This window comes from Micromesistius poutassou, assembly GCF_964030765.1.
Source record: "Micromesistius poutassou genome assembly, chromosome: 10".
Lineage (NCBI taxonomy): Eukaryota > Metazoa > Chordata > Actinopteri > Gadiformes > Gadidae > Micromesistius > Micromesistius poutassou.
In genome coordinates, this window is record NC_140280.1 from 10,849,712 (window position 1) to 10,873,803 (window position 24,092).

Genomic DNA, 24,092 nt, shown 5'->3' on the forward strand with positions numbered 1-24,092 from the left:
AAATAAATACATGAAGGGTATCTCTCCTTCCCCTCCCAAAGCCTGTGCTATTTCTGGTTCATCAGGGCTGTCTCTGGTTGATCAGGGCTATCTCTGGTTCATCAGGGCTGTCTCTGGTTCATCAGGGCTATCTCTGGTTCATCAGGGCTGTCTCTGGTTCATCAGGGCTGTCTCTGGTTCATCAGGGCTATCTCTGGTTCATCAGGGCTGTCTCTGGTTCATCAGGGCTGTCTCTGGTTGATCAGGGCTGTCTCTGGTTGATCAGGGCTGTCTCTGGTTGATCAGGGCTATCTCTGGTTCATCAGGGCTATCTCTGGTTCATCAGGGCTATCTCTGGTTCATCAGGGCTATCTCTGGTTCATCAGGGCTATCTCTGGTTCATCAGGGGCCATGCTTCCAGTCTGCCTGGTACCGGGGTGCTGGGTCGCTTGGGTGGGACTTAGACAGTTTAGGAAGATAAAAATGGAAGTACCTGGACTATTTCTACAGAACCAATACATGCCTGGTGGTTTTCAACCTCAAATACAGTATATGTACTAAACGTGACAGTTGTGTTAATATTTGCGGTATGCTGAACTAGACAAATGTAGAGCATAATATCATTTTTGTCTTTCAACTGTAAACAGATGTACTATGCTACATATTAGTAGCCTGGAGATCCAGAATCACATCTAGAGAGCTGTAGGGTCTGGCAACGAGTAATGAAACTCGAGGGGCGGCACCAAGCATGCATTTGAATCACTGCACGCGATTGGATAACACCACAACCAATCAGAAGAATACAAGGGGTGACGTATCCAGACCAGCGGAGCTAACCAATAGATAAGACTGGTCGGTAAAACAGCATCAGATACACCGATGTGATTGGTTAATGTTCTGGGCCAGGGGAATCGGGGAGTGAGTATATTGCTCATTCCCAGAGTGACTCGCTGAGCAAATTCAAATTGTGCTCCTGTGAGAACTCTGGATTTCCAGGGTAACATATTAGAACATAGTAGCCAAATATGATGTCACTTTTTAAGACTAGTACTACCTCATGTCCCAGTAGACAGTAAGGCATGTCGGATGATACTGTATATATATATGTATGTATGTACGTACGTACGTAGATTCAAGACTCTCAGGTGAGTTGCTGGCACTCATAGGTGGGTCATATAATTAAGTCGTACCTAGTGTTACAAATGACATCTTCTTGAATTATATGGTATGAACCCAGTGCTTCCCCACCACAACTGACTCTGCTTAAGGTGTGATAGGAAAGACGTGAATCAGGCAAAATCAGAGGCAAACATCCACCTTCTTGACAGCGGTCATTATATGCTTAGCAGCGGTCATTAAGTAAGGGATAATGTACAGACCGCCGGTCATTATCGGGAAAATCAGCCCCGACAGGGCGGACCGGACCGACGTGGAGCGGGGGGGTCTGCTTCGCCCTGAAGGGGCTCATTTTAGATAATGACCGGCGACGTTCTACACATTATCCCTCTTATTACACGGCTACTTGACAAAACGAAAAAATAACTTCACACGGTGTGTCTTTTTACAATTCATTTGTTACCGTTCGTAGTGTTGATCAGCAGAGAAACGGTCCGCCAAAGACGTTGACGTCGCTTAGCAACCGAGTACACCGGGACTGATGAGTTACCGACTAGCATTGAGAAGAGTGTAATAACTAATTTTATTAATAACTAATGTTATTAATAACTAATGTGTAATAACTAATGTTATTATAACTAATGTGTAATAACTAATGTTATTATAACTAATGTGTAATAACTCATGTTATTAATAACTAATGTGTAATAACTAATGTTATTAATAACTAATGTGTAATAACTAATGTGTAATAACTAATGTTATTAATAACTAATGTGTAATAACTAATGTTATTAATAACGAATGTGTAATAACTAATGTTATTAATAACTAATGTGTAATAACTAATGTTATTACAACCGAATAAGCATTGTGCAACGCTCTGTTCACTTGCATGGGCCTTCCCTACTTCCGGCGGTCAGTTATTTTTCGATAATGACCGTTGTCAAGGAAAGTGGATTTTTTGCCTCTGATTCACGTCTTTCGTATCACTCCGCAAGTAGTCCAGTAACTTATCAACCCCTGCGTACTTGGTTGCTAAGCGACGTCAACATCTTTGGCGGACTATTTCTCTGCTGATCAACACTACAAGTGCTGGTAACAAATGAATTGTAAAAAGACACACCGTGTGGAGTTATTTTTTAGTTTTGGCAAGTAGTCGTGTAATAAGCGGGATAATGTATTAATACTTTGCACGTGACGTCACAACCACTGGCTGGCGGGCAAGAACTCCAGCAACTACACATGGCAAACTGACAAATTAGACATATATTTTTGTACGGAATCTCCCTGCTTCTGAAATGCGAGAACATCTCCGCCCAGCGCTCATTCCACTGTGCAGATGAAATCGCGCAGCATTCTGTAACAGCAACTGTGTGATCATCCCTGCCCTCACATATTGTTGAAATCATATGCTGGATGCTTTAATCTTTCTATGTGTTTTTTAGTGAATGATCGGGCTATAATAAGACCACATTGGCTATGTAATCGCGGACAAAAGGGGACATTTCATAGTGGATGGTGGAATAGTAACATTCACCTTTGCTTTGATTATGAAGATATTCCAGTTTTTCACCTCCCATACGACAGCGTTGTTAACCCATCCGTAGGCTTTCAATACGTACGTACGTACGTACGTACCAGGGGGCCCCAGACCGTTACTAACTGCACAGCGAGGCAGTACCACAGGGGGCCACCAGGGGGCCCCAGACCGTTACTAACTGCACGGTGAGGCAGTACCACAGGGGGCCACCAGGGGGCCCCAGACCGTTACTAACTGCACGGTGAGGCAGTACCACAGGGGGCCACCAGGGGGCCCCAGACCGTTACTAACTGCACGGTGAGGCAGTACCACAGGGGGCCACCAGGGGGCCCCAGACCGTTACTAACTGCACGGTGAGGGAATCCGGTTCAACACGAGTAGACGAAAGCAGCGTTTTTTTGTGCTAAGATTCAAGACTCTCAGGTAAGTTGCTGGCACTCATAGGTGGGTCATATAATTAAGTCGTACCTAGTGTTACAAATGACATCTTCTTGAATTATATGGTATGAACCCAGTGCTTCCCCACCACAACTGACTCTGCTTAAGGTGTGATAGGAAAGACGTGAATCAGGCAAAATCAGAGGCAAAATATCCACTTTCTTGACAGCGGTCATTATATGCTTAGCAGCGGTCATTAAGTAAGGGATAATGTACAGACCGCCGGTCATTATCGGGAAAATCAGCCCCGACAGGGCGGACCGGACCGACGTGGAGCGGGGGGGTCTGCTTCGCCCTGAAGGGGCTCATTCTAGATAATGACCGGCGACGTTCTACACATTATCCCGCTTATTACACGGCTACTTGACAAAACGAAAGAATAACTTCACACGGTGTGTCTTTTTACAATTCATTTGTTACTGTTCGTAGTGTTGATCAGCAGAGAAACAGTCCGCCAAAGACGTTGACGTCGCTTAGCAACCGAGTACACCGGGACTGATGAGTTACCGACTAGCATTGAGAAGAGTGTAATAACTAATTTTATTAATAACTAATGTTATTAATAACTAATGTGTAATAACTATTATTAATAACTAATGTGTAATAACTAATGTTATTAATAACTAATGGGCCTCAGGGCCATCCAATCTCTGTACTCCCAAAGCGAGAGCTGTGTCCGCGTTCTCGGCAGCCAGTCAGTTCCGTTCCCGGTGGGTGTTGGCCTCCGCCAGGGCTGCGCCTTGTCACCAATCCTGTTTGTGATATTCATGGACAGGATATCGAGGCGTAGTCGTGGTGGGGAGGGGTTGCAGTTCGGTGATCTGAGGATCGCATCACTGCTCTTTGCAGATGATGTGGTCCTGATGGCATCATCGGCCTGTGACCTTCAGCACTCACTGGATCGGCTGGCGGCCGAGTGTGAAGCGGCTGGGATGAGGATCAGCACCACTAAATCTGAGGCCATGACTCTTAGCAGGAAACCGGTGGATTGCCCTCTCCGGGTAGGAAATGAGTCCTTAGCCCAAGTGAAGGAGTTTAAGTACCTCGGGGTCTTGTTCGCGAGTGAGGGTACGATGGAGCGTGAGATTGGCCGGAGAATCGGAGCAGCGGGGGCGGTATTGCGTTCGCTTTACCGCACTGTTGTGACGAAAAGAGAGCTGAGCCGCAAGGCAAAGCTCTCGATCTACCGGTCGATCTTCGTTCCTACCCTCACCTATGGTCATGAAGGGTGGGTGATGACCGAAAGGACGAGATCGCGGATACAAGCGGCCGAGTTTTCTCAGGAGGGTGGCTGGCTTCTCCCTTAGGGATAGGGTGAGAAGTTCAGTCATCCGGGAGGAACTCGGATTAGAGCCGCTGCTCCTTTGCTTAGAAAGGAGTCAGTTGAGGTGGTTCGGGCATCTGGTAAGGATGCCCACTGGGCGCCTCCCTTGGGAAGTGTTCCAGGCACGACCAGTGGGGAGCAGACCCCGGGGAAGACCCAGGACTAGGTGGAGAGATTATATCTCAACACTGGCCTGGGAACGCCTCGGGATCCCCCCGTCAGAGCTGGTCAATGTGGCCCGGGAAAGGGAAGTCTGGGGCCCCCTGCTTGAGCTGCTGCCCCCGCGACCCGACCCCGGATAAGCGGACGACGATGAGGATGAGGATGAGGATTAATAACTAATGTGTAATAACTAATGTTATTATAACTAATGTTATTAATAACTGATGTGTAATAACTTGTTATTAATAACTAATGTTATTAATAACTAATGTGTAATAACTAATGTTATTATAACTAATGTGTAATAACTAATGTTATTAATAACTAATGTGTAATAACTGATGTTATTACTAACTAATGTTATTAATAACTAATGTGTAATAACTAATGTGTAATAACTAATGTGTAATAACTAATGTTATTATTAACTAATGTGTAATAACTAATGTTATTAATAACTAATGTGTAATAACTAATGTTATTATTAACTAATGTGTAATAACTAATGTTATTAATAACTAATGTGTAATAACTAATGTTATTACAACCGAATAAGCATTGTGCAACGCTCCGTTCACTTGCATGGGCCTTCCCCACTTCCAGCGGTCAGTTCTTTTTCGATAATGACCGTTGCTAAGCATATAATGACCGTTGCTAAGGAAAGTGGATTTTTTTGCCTCTGATTCACGTCTTTCGTATCACTCCGCAAGTAGTCCGGTAACTTATCAGCTCCAGATTCGGTTGCTAAGCGACATCAACGTCTTTTGCGGACTGTTTCTCTGCTGATCAACACTACGAACGGTAACAAATGAATTGTAAAAAGACACACCGTGTGAAGTTATTCTTTCGTTTTGGCAAGTAGCCGTGTAATAAGCGGGATAATGTATAGAACGTCGCCGGTCATTATCTAAAATGAGCCCCTTCAGGGCGAAGCAAGACCCCTCCGCTTCACGTCGGGGTCCGGTTCGCCCTGTCGGGGCTGATTTTACAGATAATGACCGGCGTTCTATACATTGTCCCTTACATAACATTAGTTCAGGTAACATCAAAATCAGGTAACAGTTACAAACCTACCAACAGTTTGATGTTTACCACAATTAACCAATGGGACAAATGCTACCTGCTTCAGCCATTGATTAATACATTTTTGCTGAATATTGTAAATCAAATCTAGAATATGCAGATGAATGCACATTTAACAATAAAATGCATGACGTTAAAAACCACTTACAACAGTTATATATTCTGTTACATTTCTCCTACTTTAAGTAGTCCATCATAACATAAAGTCTTAAAACTTTAAAGGGTTTGGTCCCTATTTAAATACAGGGCCCCTACACCATGACAACGCTGCCCTTCCTCTGCCCTGTGAGACTGGGCTTCATGAAGAGTTGTGGCCTGGAGGAGCAGCTGCACAGATACACACTAGAGAAGAACCTGACCAAGATTGAGAAGTTATTGAGAAAGGGTAGGCTACTCTTCACACTACCTGCAACCAATCAGATTGCCATGGCTGTTGTTTGTAAAGCTGGAGGTCCTGTTGCCCTGTGGTGCTGTAGGCGTGGATGTGGACTGTGTCAATCACCTGGGTCAGACAGCCCTGTTCTGTGCTGCCCTCCTGGGCCATGAAGCAGTCTCTGAGCTGCTACTTCAGTATCGAGCTGACCCCAATCAGTAAGTATACGGATTATTAGCATTTCTCCACAAGAAAGGTGCTTCTTATTTCATCCAAAAGACCCCCTGCTCTAATCATACACATGGAGATTTAAGAAGGCCAATATAAAAGCCCCAGAAAAGTGGCTGCAAAGTTTTCCATTCAAAATGTCAATTTAATGTCCTAGGCAGTGTTTCAGCTCAATACAATTGTCCTTTTCTGGTCTCCCATATAATGATTTAGATACCATTCAAACAAATCCCACGGAGATCTTAAAGTGGCTGTGTGGCTGACTTTAGTGCACTGTACTCTCATCTCTAATAATATAAATGGTACTCTTGCTCCAGTCGCTGTAAGGACTTGAGCACTCCCGTCCACGCGGCTGTGTTCTCCTGTAACACTCGGCTGCTCAGCAGCCTGCTGGATTCAGGGGGCGACGTCAGACTCCATGACCAGGAGGGCAGAGTCCCTGGTGATTGGCCTACGGCTAATATTCAGGAGCATGGAGTCTGTGAGGTGTGAGAGCAGGATGACAATGAGAAAGGTGTCATAATTAATCAGTGTGCCACTGGTTGAGTGGGCTGATATAAGACTGACCGCCTCCTCTGATCTCCGTGTTTCAGATGAGAGTGTTCCTGCAGAGCTGTGCGTCCCATGTGCAGCAGTGGTACCAGAGGCCAGCGGTCAGGGAGCTGAGTCAAAGCAGACCCTTTATTTCTACTTCCTCTAAGATCTTGCTGCCAACGCCCTCTATGTTAGGTCTCATAAAGTCACGGTAATATATGAAACATGAGCACTCAATTAGCTTTATTTAATTGATGGATAGTTAATTGAGTCTGTTTGTGTTTTCTGTGTTCACTTTCTTTGCCTTTTTAGTGGATTGGTTCAACAGCTCCACAAGAAGAGCAACAACAACTACAACAAAGGCTTATGTACGACAGCTCAGTGCTTTGGCTTTGGAAAGGTACCTTCACCTACCTGGCACCAGAATGTACAAAGGGAACTGAAGTGATGTCTAAGCGTGTCTAATCCTCTGGGTGTGTTCTGTGTGTGTCTAGGTGTGTATGGACAGACCCTGCAGGTCACTGGGTGTTCTGGCGTCTATTCCATTGATCCAGGAGACTGACCTCACCCAGGCTGATGATGAAACTCTTCACTCCTTCAGCTGTGGTTCTTTGACATCCATGACTAAGTAAGAATACAAGACAAAATGTCAAAGTATCTTCAGTCTAGTACTGCAAAACCCAGTTCAGAAATTTTTAATTTATAATGTTTTCAAGCTCTCAAATGATATGACCTTACACTACTTTGAATGAGTTATTTCTTAAAGTTAGTAATATATATATTAGGGCTGGGCAAGTTTACACGTTAATTACGCGTTAACGCAATCTTCAGACATGCAAATGTCTCTTTTTTATCATCAGTTTTTGGGGATCTGTGTGGTTTGTGCAGATCCGAAGATTCTTTTTTTTGGGGGGGGGGGGTCGGTGCGCGAGTAATCTAACTGATTACTCTTCCCATCATTAGAACGCCGTTACTTCCAAAAAATGCGGCACGTTACTATAATTGAAGCAGTTTTTTCATCAGAACATTAAAAATGTACTAAAAATGTACAGTAAGTTAAGTCTGGTTTTTACTACTCCGTAAAGTGCTGTACGTAGACACGGAGAGCCCTCTCCGTCGACGGAGACCCTCTCCGTAACTCTACGTGGACATCCAATATTTTTTAACAATCCGTCAACGCAACGGAGACGGACAGAGACTGAAAGGGCTGTGATTGGTCCTCTAACTAAATCATTTCTGAAATCACTTTTCCCGGTTTGACTTTGCACCTTATTTACTTTATACCTTGTTTACTTTGCACATTAAGGACCAATAAAACAACAAATAAGATCTGAAAAGCTTTGGAAGTTTATTTACAACACCATTTACATGGTTAGTAGTCAGCATATAAGATTGATCGGGCAGCAAATTGCATTGCGTATCCAACATCCCGACGGAGAACTGCGATGGCTCGAGGGGTCTCTGTAGATACGCAGTCGGATTAACGAGTCGGAGTAGTATACTTTGGCCTACTTTTATAATTGGTAACTGAAAAAAAAAATAGCTTGTGTCTGTGTGACAGCTATAGGATTTATCTAAATCTGCTTATTTCTGAAACATGCTTTGCTCAGCAAAGAGAGCAGACTTTCTCTGATTCCGCAGAAGGTTTCATTGATTGGCACGCACTCTCTAGTCTAGAATCTTTGGTGTCAACATTAAAAATGCAACGTTCCATTCATTCAATCAATCAATTATCATTCAAACGCAGAGGCATTGACACGGCTATTGCTGTTGCTGGTCTAGATCCTGCCCATATTGTTGGGCAGGGGTACGATGGTGCGGGCAATCTAAGCGGGAAAGGCACACATCGCAGCACAGTTTCCCGCAGCAGTCTACGTTCACTGCAGAAACCACGCTCTCAACTTAGTGATTGTGCACTCCACTAAGGTCAGGGATGTTCGTAACTGTCTGGACACGGTCTAATAAATAGTCAACTTCATCACAGCCTCACCGACGCGCCTACAGTGCTTTATGGCAAACTATCACAACAAAAAACGCCTGCAGACACCCGCTGGTCTCAGCATGATTCATGTACAGTATGTCTTCTGTCATTGATCAATACAAGGACATTTTTACCACGATGGTTGAATTAAAATCAGCAAGTGCAGCTCGAAAGCGACCTCCCACACGAGCAACGGAATCATTTGATTTTATGATATGCCTTGTGATAGGGTTGCCTTGTGACGTGGCGTTTGATCTGTATATTTCGGCTGCGCAGGTATTTTTGGAATTGCTGCAATAAATTATTATATTGTTAACAGTAGTCTACGTAATATATCGGCGGTAACCACTGTTTTTGGGGTATTGAGAAATAGCGCCAGCTGGACATTCCGTGTATTGGATGTGTTTTAAAGCCCAGTTCAGACCAAAGATTCGCGACGCAACTGCTTGCAACTGCTTGCAACTCACAACTCCTTGCGACTCTTTGCGACGAGACGGGCTGAGACATTCTAAAAACTGGGCAGTTCACACTGCTGCACCGGGCGGCGACGGCAGGTGGTCTCCCTAGCAACTGTGAACGCTCTGGCACAGCTGAGAGCCGCATCAGCATCACTTCCATCCTGCTAAATAGTAACCTAACTTAGGCAAGGCAAGGCAAGGCAACTTTATTTATATAGCACTTTTCATACACAAGGCAGACTCAAAGTGCTTCACATATAAACATTGTCATACAATAAAATAAAATAATAGATAAGTAAAAAGTAAAATAGATAGAAAGTAAAGGCAAAGTTAAAAAACAACATTTTAGAAAGGCAGAGTTAATAAAAATGCATTTTAGAAAGGCAAAGTTACTAATAAAATTAAAATAAAAATAGAAACATTGTAGATTTAAGATTTAGCAGAAAGCTAAAGCAAACATAAAAGTCTTCAGTCTTGTTTTAAAAGCTGTCAGAGTTGGGGCAAGTCTTAAATCCTCAGGGAGTTTATTCCAGCTATTTGTTGCATAGTAACTAAATCCTGCTTCCCCATGTTTCGTGTTGACTCTGGGGATAATTAACAGATTGGTCTCAGAGGATCTTAGTGGTCTAGAAGACTTATGTAGTGGAAGCATATCAGTTAAATATTTTGGCCCTAAACCATGTAGGGATTTGTAGGTTAGCAACATGATTTTAAAATCAATTCTCTGACATACAGGGAGCCAATGTAATGATTTGAGAATTGGTGTAATATGTTCAAATATTTTGGTCTTTGTTAGAACTCTAGCAGCAGCATTCTGAAAAAGCTGTAGTTGCCTTAGAGTTTTTTTTGGGAGACCTGTAAGGAGACCATTGCAGTAATCAAGCTTGCTAGTGATAAAGGCATGTACAAGTGTTTGTAAGTCTTCGGTAGACATGAGCCCTCTAAGTTTTGCTACGTTTTTAAGGTGATAATATGCCGATTTTGTAACTGATTTGATGTGACTGTCGAAATGTAAATCTGAATCCATAATAACCCCTAGATTTCTGGCTTTGATTGAGGTTTTCAAGGACAGAGAGTGAAGGTGTTGGGTAACTTTAAGCCTTTCGGTTTTAGCACCAAATAAAATTATCTCGGTTTTGTCCTCATTTAGTTGAAGGAAATTTTGGCACATCCAGTCTTTGACTTGCTCAATGCACTGGCACAACAGATCTATGGGCTGATAGTCATTTGGTGATAGAGATACATAGATTTGTGTGTCATCAGCATAGCAGTGATGGTCAATATTGTTATTTTGCATGATTTGCCCTAGTGGGAGCATGTAGATGTTGAATAGAGAGGGTCCTAAGATCGAACCTTGTGGGACTCCACATGTCACGTTTGTTGATTCTGAAACAAAGTCGCCAATGGAAACAAAGTAGTTCCTATTTTGTAGGTAGGACCTAAACCAATTTAAAACTGTGCCTGAAAGCCCCACCCAGTTTTCTAATCTGTCCAAAAGTATTGTATGGTCTACAGTGTCGAATGCAGCACTGAGGTCTAGTAGCATTAGTATTGAGATTTTGCCAGAGTCTGTGTTAAGACGGATGTCGTTTACAACTTTAATAAGGGCGGTCTCAGTGCTGTGAAGGGGTCGAAATCCGGATTGGAAGGTGTCATAGCAACCAGTTGATGCCAGGAAGTCACTAAGTTGCTGGAGGACAATTTTCTCAATGATTTTACTTATGAAGGGTAGATTTGATATTGGTCTGTAGTTGTTAATAACAGAGGCATCTAGGCTCCGCTTTTTTAAAAGGGGTTTGATAACTGCAGTTTTTAAGCCTTTTGGGAAAGTGCCTGATTGGAGAGAGTTGTTAACTATTTGCAATATGTCTATTGCTAGGCAGTCAAAAACATTCTTAAAGTGGTTGGTAGGTAAAGTATCAAGGCAACAGGTGGATGGCTTCAGTTGTGTCACAGTTTCCACAAGAGTTTTAGAGTCTGTGACATTAAAGCATGTCATTGCCACGTTACTTTTGCCTGAATATGGTCTTTGCGACCAAACAAACTTAGGTTTGTTTTATTAGTTTTATTTTGGTTGAGAGTAGGCTAGAGTTGCTGTGTTTCGCCATTCTCCACCACGTCTGCATTGTAGTAATTCGCTGGAGCTTAGTTTGTTTAGATCCCGCTAGTTGGATACATTGCATTCTTTCGTAGTGGCGACTTCTCGACTGCAAGGGAAGCTCGGCTTCACCTAAAATTTCGAAAATTAAATGGTCAGATATATACTGTTGTGTTAACATTTCCTTGATTAAAAATGCGTTAGAACACGTCCATCTCGAAGACGAGTTCGTTCAGAATCAGCTGCTTATCGCAGGTCGACTGACTCGATTTCCTTCTCATACACTTACGTGTTTAATTTGCCTGTGTTTAGACAGATGGGCGCGCACACACACGCGCACCAAGCATCACCCGCATTCATTCATTCTTTTAAACACTCACTCGCGGTAAAACTGTTTTCTCACGATCAAATACTCATCAATCCTAAAAGTAATGGGCTTGTACACGATGTCTTTGTCAAGAACATATGTGTTTGCTGTACGGTGTTTGCAGATGCATTGATTTAAAAGTAGGCCTACAACTTACCGCTGTATCAGCTGTTCTTTCCCAAATCATTTAACCAATCATTTACCCTAAAACTAGATTTTGTTTTGGAAGCCTGGAATATACTTTGCTCGAATGTATTATTGTTATTATTATTATTTTAACGCATGGCATAGCCTACTATACTTCATTCATGTTCATTCATGCAGCCCTATGGAAAAAAAATGTTTCCACAACATTACATTTAACATGCAAGTGTAGTGGTGCCTGGTTGCTGCGGGGGAAGATCAGCTTTGCGCCGGGTGCAAACTAGCAACGGTGTAGAAAGTCAATTGCGCCGGGCGCAAGATAGGGCCCTTCTTCTGTTTGGCGCACATGGCTAATTTGCATACGTGCACAGGACTGTCGGAATGGGAACATGTCGGACTGGCAGCATGTAACCATAACAACGGCTAACGTGTAACGATAACGGTAGTCTCGTTAAAATAATGTCAATGAATCAGCTCAAGCCTAACGTTATCTACAATCGTTGTTCTGGAACCAAAGATAATACCATTAGCATCTCCAACTTGTAGGCCTATTTAATAAGCCTAAATTGTTCTGTGCTGTGTCCTGATTGGCTGAAGAGAAATAGCCACATCGTTGCGTTCTAAAACTGGACCTGGTGATTTGACATGTTCAATCTTTGGCGACTCCTTGCAACGCCTTGCAACGCCTTGTGACGACTTGCGACAACCAGTTCACACTGCTGCAACTTTTCCCCTGCGACGTTCTAAAACTGTCTCGTTGCGTCGCGAATCTTTGGTCTGAACTGGACTTAATAAAACATCCTATACCACGGAATGTCCAGCTGGTGGCTCCACTGAGGCTATAGTAACGATGCTCTTAGCGCTCTACGAGTACCCCTGGAGCCCTCGTTAGCTATGAGGGTTTTCACCAGTGCCGCCACTCCCCATACGCCGCTCCCCATACGCCGCTCCCCATACGCATAGTAGGGGGGTGATAATTATTACATTACAAAACTACAAAACTACAATTTTCAAAATATATAAATGAATTACGAACAGGTCCACCATTGTTATTTCTCAATTGCGAATTACACTCAGATTTCCACATCGGAGGCGGAGCCCCTGCCCCCCCCCCACCCACAACCAGCGCGTAGGGCCCCCAAAAGCTTAGCGGCGGTTCTGGTTTTCACAACGTTCGTTACGCAATGATGCTTTCGGGAAACGGTGTGAAAACTGTATGATGCTCGTACGACGAACTTCACAAACCACTTAGGCTAACGATGCTTTCGGGAAACTGGGCCAGGGTCTCCGACGACGTAGAGGGCTCTCCGTGTCTACGTACAGCACTTCACGGAGGAGTAAAAATCAGCCTTCACAATTAAAGGCCTTTTCGCTGTCACGCTCATATGAGTAGTCTTAAAATGCTATTCTTCGCGAGGACCTTTCCATCACTGCCCATCACCAGCTATGCGCGGTCATTTCTTCTACTAAAGACTACTAAATGTCCTGTTTATTGAAGCATACAGCACAGGTCTTCTCATGTTAATAGGATATTACGCCGTCGTATATTTTTTTAGCGCTCTCTTTTTTGTTCATTTGCATCCCTGAATCTGAATTTTAATGCGATTAATACAAATTGACACATTAACGCACATTCTCAGATGATTTTCTTTGATTTTGAAAGGTTATGCCCACAGAATGTCAACATTCATATCTGAAATCATTTTTGTTTTTAGTTCCACTTACGTTACATTCAACTACACTTGCAGTAAGTGACTACATTGATTAGTAGTCACGTGATTACAAATCACAAATCTGTGGCGCTACTTATTTGAATTTTGAGCCTATAACCTATTTGTGAAAGCAAAACATCAAGCTCATTGATTTAACGAGGCAGGGTTATTTGAAACAATGAATTAAGTTATCATGTGTGAGAGGTCATTCCTCCTCCTGAGTGTGCTTCCTATTTATGTCTAGTGTACCCCTACTGTTCACAAGCACCCCCCCCTCCCCATGTGGATATGGAGAATTGTTGCCACGTCCCAGTGGTGGTGGTGTCATATATATGAAAGAAGGCATTCAAATATATAAATATATAATATATATCAATGATCAATTAGGAGGCCGAAGCCCCAAAGGAAGTGATGCAATAGGTGACATTAGGACATTAACAAGTAAGCTATAGATCTCTTTTTTATCAAAGAGGGTCTCAAAGTACGCATACGATTATCAACTTGGGGACTCAAGCCCTACAGGAAAGGCTCACACAGCATCATCAATAGTCCATTGAAACACATTAGCAACAAGCTGACGAGATAGAATCTCGTCCATTAGACCTTCAGGGTGCATCTTGGGATTACTCTGTGAAAATTGTGGGTCTCTGGAAAAAAGCCAGCCCTAACCCTAACCCTAACCTAACCCTAACCCTAACCCAACCCCTCCCTCCCTGCCCTTGGGGTCCGAGAAGGCCAAGTTTCGGTGTGGGGGTCCCAGTTAGGCCCTAGAATAAGGTAGTCAAGTTTCAGGGCGGTAGGACCTTCCTATCCCAAAAACTTTCTTTCCACCACATTCTGATCCACTAAGTCTTGCACACAACACTTCTGAGAGGCTTTGTCCAAAAAACAGTCCATTTTGAAAAACTTTTTTTCTGTAAGGGCTAGAACTCCAAATCTGTGACCTCCAACAGTAAGGTAAATGTGCATAAGACAGGTTAGTGTCTAGTCCCCATTTTTGGTGGGATGGAGGTATAAATGTGTGCCTTAAGGTGTGTAGACACAGCTGGCCTGTGGACAAGTTTTTGAAGTCTGGGGTCAAAAGGAGCCAGCACCACGCCCCTTATGAGATAACAAAAAGTTAATGTGCATTTCTCTCATAACTTTGTCATTATTAAAGTGAGGCTTGATTCTCAGATATGCATGTTGGATGGCTAGGGTGTAGGTCTGGGAAGAACTTCAGGCCAAAATCTTGCAAGCCGCTGGGTGAGGTGCAACAAGATGGAGCACTCGCTGAGTCATTTCTTCTAGGGCTTGAGCCCCCAAGTTGATAATCGTATGTGTCCTTTGAGACCCCCGTTGATATAAAAGAGACCCCAGGTCTATAGCTTACTTGTTACTGTCCTCGACTCAGAAGTTACCTATTGCATCATTTCCTTTAGGGCTTCGGCCTCCTAATTGATCAATGTAGTATATTTGAACGCCCTCTTTCATATATATGACACCACCACCACTGGGACGTGGCAACAATTCTCCATATCCACATGGGGAGGGGGGGGTGCTTGTGAACAGTAGGGGTACACTAGACATAAATAGGAAGCACACTCAGGAGGAGGAATGACCTCTCACACATGATAACTTAATTCATTGTTTCAAATAACCCTGCCTCATTAAATCAATGAGCTTGATGTTTTGCTTTCACAAATAGGTTATAGGCTGTGTCACTACCAAATATGTCAGTGCGCATCTCTCAGAGTGACGTAGCCACTAGACAGTGATTGGTAAAAAAATTAGTCACGTTGATTACAAAAGTAACTTATTAATTACAATTCTAAACTGTGGATAATAGAAAGATATGGGGGGCGGTCAATGGCAACCACCATAGCAACCATGACAGTCACGTGACTTGGACGCAGGCCCATTGAAAAGAATGGGCCAAAAAACGTAGGCGTGTCACATGTTTAGAGCTGTTATTGTAATGTGTTTTTACTACAAGCAGTTTTACTACAATGTGCTGTGAGACTGTGTTTAACGGACGTGGTTAGTTTCAGTTTTTGAGGGGGTTTGCTGAAAAAATCGGATAAATCGGATTGTTGTTTTGACGAATCCTGCACAGCCCGCCCCCCCTTCTGAAGTCTCCCGATTGAAATGCATTGGTTTAATATTGAATTAATTAAATATTAAAATATATATTATATATAAATAATTAAAAATAAGAATAAGAAGAAAAAGCGGACCAATAACAATAGGGACCTTGCAGGTTCTGCTCGGTCCCTAATAATAATAATCGGATCAAAAACAATAGGGACCTTGCAGGTTCTGCTCGGTCCCTAATTAAAACTGCGCGCAGTGATGAACGGGACCTCGTAACATGTGCGCTTTTTTAAAACTGCGCGCAGTGATGAACGGGACCTCGTAACATGTGCGCTTTTTTAAAACTGCGCGCAGTGATGAACGGGACCTCGTAACATGTGCGCTTTTTTAAAACTGCGCGCAGTGATGAACGGGACCTCGTAACATGTGCGCTTTTTTAAAACTGCGCGCAGTGATGAACGGGACCTCGTAACATGTGCGCTTTTTTAAAACTGCGCGCAGTGATGAACGGGACCTCGTAACATGTGCGCTTTTTTAAAACTGCGCGCAGTGATGAACGGGACCTCGTAACATGTGCGCTTTTTTAAAACTGCGCGCAGTGATGAACGGGACCTCGTAACATGTGCGCTTTTTTAAAACTGCGCGCAGTGATGAACGGGACCTCGTAACATGTGCGCTTTTTTAAAACTGCGCGCAGTGATGAACGGGACCTCGTAACATGTGCGCTTTTTTAAAACTGCGCGCAGTGATGAACGGGACCTCGTAACATGTGCGCTTTTTTAAAACTGCGCGCAGTGATGAACGGGACCTCGTAACATGTGCGCTTTTTTAAAACTGCGCGCAGTGATGAACGGGACCTCGTAACATGTGCGCTTTTTTAAAACTGCGCGCAGTGATGAACGGGACCTCGTAACATGTGCGCTTTTTTAAAACTGCGCGCAGTGATGAACGGGACCTCGTAACATGTGCGCTTTTTTAAAACTGCGCGCAGTGATGAACGGGACCTCGTAACATGTGCGCTTTTTTAAAACTGCGCGCAGTGATGAACGGGACCTCGTAACATGTGCGCTTTTTTAAAACTGCGAGCAGTGATGAACGGGACCTCGTAACATGTGCGCTGCCACGAGGTCCCGTTCATCACTGCGCGCAGTTTTAATTTTAATTTTTCCCGAACTTATGTAATTTTAACTTTTTGCGAACTTCTGTAATCTGTAGAAGCAGATGAGATACATTCCCTAGGAGGAGTTTGTTGAAATACTAGGCGAAAAAGTGAAAAAATTCCATGAAAAATGGCCAACTTTGAAGGCACGCCACGGACACACCCTTCAACGTACAGTCACAAATAACACGGCGTTGGTTGAGCCCCATTTCTTGACTGTACTGACCAATTGTGAAGAAGATCTGATAAATTCCGCAGGAGGAGTTCGTTCAAATACAATGCGAAAAAAACGAAAATAAGACGATGGAATTCAAAACGGCCAACTTTGACGGCACGCCACGGACACGCCCTTCAACGTACAGTCACAAATAACACGGCGTTGGTTCAGCTCCATTTCATGACTGTACTGACCAATTGTGAAGCAGATCCGATAAATTCCCTAGGAGGAGTTCGTTCAAATACAAGGCGAAAAAGTGAAATTTGCCGCCGAGATTGAAAATGAAAAAAAGAAAATTTCCGACTTCCAGTAGGTTTTGGGGCATGGGTCCAAGAGGCTTTTCTGTAGGTATTGGCATGTTGTACGTGCATACCGAGTTTCATACATATTGGTGAAACGTGGCGCTGGGGCTGCTTTTTAAAGTTCCTGTAGGGGGCGCTATAAATATGACAACCACGAATTTTGGTATGTGAGCTACAGGCACCAGTCTACACGTGTCCTGTGAATTTCATATTCATAACTATTACGGTCTTCGCAGTGTGATTTAACCTCCTCTGGCGGCCATGTTGTTTTTCCAATCGACTTTGTTTTACTTGAGCAGTTGGAAATTTGGTCCCCAACGGCCACTAAGTTGGTCCCGCTCAAATCAAACATTGTGTCTATGAACTGTGGCTATTTTAGTAACAGGCCACGCCCATTTCGAAGCCACGCCCCATTATAAAAAATGTTGACTTTATCTTGTTCAGAATTTGATTCTGAACAACTTTTGTATCTGGGTGAACATCATAGGAGTCCAACTTGATGTTGATATGAGCAATTAAATATTTTAGCGTTTTTAACCACACCCCTTTTGGCTCATGGGTGCGTTAAACTTTATTGTACAGACTAATCCTTATGTCATATTTAAGATAATGGGCCATAGATGATATGTGCTAAAGGATTCTTGTCAAAGTCAAAAAACCTGGGATCCTTAGGCAATTTGGTGTTTTTAACATAATTCAAAATGGCGGAAAATCTGGCAACCCGGAAATTTTAAGTTGAAGAGACTTTTTTGTTCACCATGAGGATGTGCATGTGTGTGCAAAGTTTCATGAGTGTAGGTCGAACCGGTGGCGAGTGCTGCTTGTGCAAAGTTTGCACGTTAGAACAGTTGGTATAGCGCCACCTTGGGGCAAATGTGAATTTGACGGCTAGAATATCAAATTTTTCACCAGTCCCCACAAATGTGCAAAATAAAAATGAGTTTTCGTATATGTTCAGGGGGGGGAAAATGCAGTCGAAAGTAAAGGAAAAGAATAAGAAATTAAAACTGCGCGCAGTGATGAACGGGACCTCGTAACATGTGCGCTTTTTTAAAACTGCGCGCAGTGATGAACGGGACCTCGTAACATGTGCGCTTTTTTAAAACTGCGCGCAGTGATGAACGGGACCTCGTAACATGTGCGCTTTTTTAAAACTGCGCGCAGTGATGAACGGGACCTCGTAACATGTGCGCTTTTTTAAAACTGCGCGCAGTGATGAACGGGACCTCGTAACATGTGCGCTTTTTTAAAACTGCGCGCAGTGATGAACGGGACCTCGTAACATGTGCGCTTTTTTAAAACTGCGCGCAGTGATGAACGGGACCTCGTAACATGTGCGCTTTTTTAAAACTGCGCGCAGTGATGAACGGGACCTCGTAACATGTGCGCTTTTTTAAAACTGCGCGCAGTGATGAACGGGACCTCGTAACATGTGCGCTTTTTTAAAACTGCGCGCAGTGATGAACGGGACCTCGTAACATGTGCGCTTTTTTAAAACTGCGCGCAGTGATGAACGGGACCTCGTAACATGTGCGCTTTTTTAAAACTGCGCGCAGTGATGAACGGGACCTCGTAACATGTGCGCTGCCACGAGGTCCCGTTCATCACTGCGCGCAGTTTTAATTTTAATTTTTAGCGAATTCATGTAATCTGTAGAAGCAGATGAGATACATTCCCTAGGAGGAGTTTTTTGAAATACAAGGCGAAAAAGTGAAAAAATTCCATGAAAAACGGCCAACTTTGAAGGCACGCCACGGACACACCCTTCAACGTACAGTCACAAATAACACGGCGTTGGTTGAGCCCCATTTTTTGACTGTACTGACCAATTGTGAAGCAGATCTGATAAATTCCCTAGGAGGAGTTCGTTCAAGTACAAGGCGAAAAAAGCGAAAATAAGAGCACGGAATTCAAAACGGCCAATTTGAAGGCACGCCACGGACACGCCCATCAACGTACAGTCACAAATAACACGGCGTTGGTTGAGCCCCATTTTCTGACTGTACTGACCAATTGTGAAGCAGATCCGATAAATTCCCTAGGAGGAGTTCGTTGAAATACAAGGCGAAAAAGCGAAATTTGCCGGTAAAAGTGCAAATTAAAAAAGAGAACAGCCGACTTCCGGTGGGTTTTGGGGCATGGTTCCAAGAGGCTTTTCTGTAGGTATTGTCATGTTGTACGGGCCTACCGAGTTTCATACATATTGGTGAAACGTGACGCAGGGGCTGGTTTTTAAAGTTCCTGTAGGGGGCGCTACAAACATGACAACCACGATTTTTGGTATGTGAGCTACAGGCAACAGTCTACACGTGTCCTGTGAATTTCATATTCATAACTATGACGGTCTCCGCAGTGTGATTTACCCTCCTCTGGCGGCCATGTTGTTTTTCCAATCGACGTCATTTTACTTGAGCAGTTAGAACTTTGGTCCCCAAAGGCCACTGAGTTGGTCCCGCTCAAATCAAACATTGCGTCTATGAACTGTGGCAATTTTAGTAACAGGCCACGCCCATTTTGAAGCCACGCCCCATATTTTTTTTTTTTTACTCTATCTTGTTCAGAATTTGATTCTGAACAACTTTTGTATCTGGGTGAACATCATACGAGTCCAATTTGATGTTGATATGAGCAATTAAAGATTTTAGCGTTTTTAACCACACACCTTTTGGCTCATGGGTGCTTTAAACTTTATTGTACAGACTAATCCTTATGGCAGATTGAAGATAATGGGCCATAGATGATATCTGCCAAAGGATTTTTGTCAAAGTCGAAAAACCTGGGATCCTTGGGGAATTTGCTGTTTTTAACAAAATTCAAAATGGCGGAAAATCTGGCAACCCGGAAATTTTCAGTTCAAGAGACTTTTTTGTTCATAATGAGGATGTGCATGTGTGTGCAAAGTTTCATGAGTGTAGGTCAAACCAGTGACGCGTGCTGCTTGTGCAAAGTTTGCACTTTTGAACAGTTGGTATAGCGCCACCTTGGGGCCAATGTGAATTTGACGGCTAGAATATGAAATTTTTCACCAGTCCCCACAAATGCACCAAGTAAAATTGGCTTTTCGTATATGTTCAGGGGGGGAAAAATGCAGTCAAAGAGGCTTAAAAATAATTAAAACTGCGCGCAGTGATGAACGGGACATCGTAACATGTGCGCTTTTTTAAAACTGCGCGCAGTGATGAACGGGACCTCGTAACATGTGCGCTTTTTTAAAACTGCGCGCAGTGATGAACGGGACCTCGTAACATGTGCGCTGCCACGAGGTCCCGTTCATCACTGCGCGCAGTTTTAATTTTAATTTTTAGCGAATTCATGTAATCTGTAGAAGCAGATGAGATACATTCCCTAGGAGGAGTTTGTTGAAATACAAGGCGAAAAAGTGAAAAAATTCCATGAAAAACGGCCAAATTTGAAGGCACGCCACGGACACGCCCTTCAACGTACAGTCACAAATAACACGGCGTTGGTTGAGCCCCATTTTTTGACTGTACTGACCAATTGTGAAGCAGATCTGATAAATTCCCTAGGAGGAGTTCGTTCAAATACAAGGCGAAAAAAACGAAAATAAGACGACTGAATTCAAAACGGCCAACTTTGACGGCACGCCACGGACACGACCTTCAACGTACAGTCACAAATAACACGGCGTTGGTTCAGCTCCATTTCATGACTGTACTGACCAATTGTGAAGCAGATCCGATAAATTCCCTAGGAGGAGTTCGTTCAAATACACGGCGAAAAAGTGAAATTTGCCGCCGAGAGTGCAAATGAAAAAAAGGAAATTTCCGACTTCCGGTAGGGTTTGGGGCATGGTTCCAAGAGGCTTTTCTGTAGGTATTGGGATGTTGTACGTGCATACCGAGTTTCATACATATTGGTGAAACGTGGCGCAGGGGCTGCTTTTTAAAGTTCCTGTAGGGGGCGCTGAAAACACGACAACCACTATTTTTGGTATGTGAGCTACAGGCACCAGTTTACACGTGTCCTGTGAATTCCATATTCATAACTATTACAGTCTCCGCAGTGTGATTTACCCTCCTCTGGCGGCCATGTTGTTTTTCCAATCTACGTAATTTGATTTCAGCAGTTATAACTTTGGTCCCCAAAGGCGACTGAGTTGGTCCCGCTCAAATCAAACATTGCGTCTATGAACTGTGGCTATTTTAGTAACAGGCCACGCCCATTTTGAAGCCACGCCCCATAATTTTTTTTTTTTACTCTATCTTGTTCAGAATCAAATTCTGAACAACTTTTGTATCTGGGTCAACATTATAGGAGTGAAAGTTGATGTTGATATGAGCAATTAACTTTTGAGTAATTTTTAACCACACCAATTTTAGAACTCAAAGGCTCATGGGAGCTTTAAACTTTATTGTACAGACTAATCCTTATGTCAGATTGAAGATAATGGGCCATAGATGATGTGTGCCAAAGGATTTTTGTCAAAGTCGAAAAACCTGGGATCCTTGGGGAATTTGCTGTTTTTAACATCATTCAAAATGGCGGAAAATCTGGCAACCCGGAAAATTTCAGTTGGAGAGACTTTTTTGATCATCATGAGGATTTGCATGTGTGTGCAAAGTTTCATGAGTGTAAGTCAAACCGGTGACGCGTGCTGCTTGTGCAAAGTTTGCATTTTTGAACAGTTGGTATAGCGCCACCTTGGGGCCAATGTGAATTTGACGGCTAGAATATCAAATTTTTCACCAGTCCCCACAAATGTGCCAAATAAAAATGAGTTTTCGAATATGTGCAGGGGGGGAAAAATGCAGTCAAAGTGGCTAAAAAGAAGAATAATAATAATCAGACCAAAAACAATAGGGACCTTGCCAGTTCTGGCTCGGTCCCTAAAAACAGACCAATAACAATAGGGACCTTGCCATGTTTGGCTCGGTCCCTAAATATACAATTATTTAGTTATGATATTATAAGTAGACCATGTAGCTATTATTGTTATAACAAGATCTGTATCGCCACCTCCACCAATCCAATCAACGAAGAGGGTTGTAACACCAACTAACACGGTCTACTTTTTCTATGGCGAGTGTGGTTCAGGTATAACCAGACAATATTCAAATGTTTATAATATAAAAAACTAGGCTATACGTACAGCATATCATACATTTGACATGTATATAGAGTTAGACTATTATATGTATAAGGTTATAGGCCGAATTCGGTTCAAATGCTATGTTATCATTACATCTTTTCTCGTTCTCATCGATATAAATTCTTGTTATAACAAGATCTGTATCTGACCATTGACCATCCTCTCTGAAATTCTATGAATGAAATTCATATTGGCGGTATGGCACTATATCCCTATTCATATTGACGGTATGGCACTATATCCCTATTCATATTGACGGTATGGCACTATATCCCTATTCATATTGACAGTATAGCACTATATCCCTATTCATATTGACAGGCACTATATCCCTATTCATATTGACGGTATGGCACTATATCCCTATTCATATTGACAGTATAGCACTATATCCCTATTCATATTGACAGGCACTATATCCCTATTCATATTGACGGTATGGCACAATATCCCTATTCATATTGACGGTATGGCACAATATCCCTATTCATATTGACAGGCACTATATCCCTATTCATATTGACGGTATAGCACTATATCCCTATTCATATTGACAGTATGGCACTATATCCCTATTCATATTGACGGTATGGCACTATATCCCTATTCATATTGACAGTATGGCACTATATCCCTATTCATATTGACAGTATGGCACTATATCCCTATTCTTGCCCACCCATCTTGATTGTTCTATTGTATGGACCACTTTCGTTGCTTCGAGGAGGTCTGGTGGTCTCTGTATATAATAAATAAATAAATCTGTGGGCATATCACGGAGATATCAGTGATTCCATGAGGCCACGGATTGTGAGTTAATCCTGAACCCTGTGAGACCAGGTTGGATGATAATGTGTCATTCCATTTGATAATCTCATTTAACTTCAATTGCAGTGGATTTAAAATATACTTTTAAAAGTGTGATTAATCGCGAGGTAACTCACTAATACTATGTGATTAATCGCGATTAAAAAATCGCTTTTAATCATTGCCCAGCCCTAATATATATTTATATATACTGTATATATATAGAGAGAGACAGTATTTACTCCAAAATACTGTGTGTCTGGATGTATGTTGGATGTGTCAGTTACAGCTGGAAAGGCTCCAGGGTGACGGTGAAACAGATCAAAGCCTCGAAGGCAGCATACAAAGACCTCCTGCTCTCTGAGCAGGACTACTGCAGGTGAGTTAAGACCTGTCCTCTCTGAGCAGGACTACTGCAGGTGAGTTAAGACCTGTCCTCTCTGAGCAGGACTACTGCAGGTGAGTTAAGGGCAGAACCGCAAACATGGGAACCAAATACCAGGACTGTTGTTAAACAGTCCTTTTAAATCAAACACAGAAAGCCTTTAAAGGGCCTCCTTGTACCCGAGTCGCCCCAAAGAGGTGGGAGTTAGTTAACTACAGGGTGGACAGACAGAACCATTAGTTAACTACAGGGAGGACAGACAGAACCATTAGTTAACTACAGGGAGGACAGAACCAATCCAATTCCTTTTTTGCGGTCCTCAAGTCATTCTAACAGTAATGTATAATGCGGATTAGTTATTAAAAGACTACTCTGACTTTTTGTGAAATAAGGTTATTTTCCACTTACCCATAGTCAAAGGAGAAGCACTGTTACTCAACAAGCCTGTCTTATCTCAATGGCTTTCATTGATTTTGGTTAACTCGTAGTTTGACGTAGT

The 24,092-nt window shown here is 42.9% G+C and overlaps 1 protein-coding gene across 1 annotated transcript in view; it reads left to right on the top strand.

The window, feature by feature from the left end:
• Positions 1–5,945: 5,945 nt before the first annotated feature.
• Positions 5,946–24,092, top strand: part of tex14 (testis expressed 14, intercellular bridge forming factor) — a gene marked incomplete at both ends in the record, with an annotated part of 29,224 nt that continues 11,077 nt past the window's right edge. The window contains 7 exons of the mRNA XM_084474220.1: positions 5,946–6,030; positions 6,122–6,236; positions 6,564–6,732; positions 6,840–6,991; positions 7,093–7,180; positions 7,275–7,408; positions 23,492–23,587. Of these exons, the coding sequence (XP_084330346.1) occupies positions 5,946–6,030; positions 6,122–6,236; positions 6,564–6,732; positions 6,840–6,991; positions 7,093–7,180; positions 7,275–7,408; positions 23,492–23,587 (839 nt within the window). The remainder of the gene's footprint in view (positions 6,031–6,121; positions 6,237–6,563; positions 6,733–6,839; positions 6,992–7,092; positions 7,181–7,274; positions 7,409–23,491; positions 23,588–24,092) is intronic.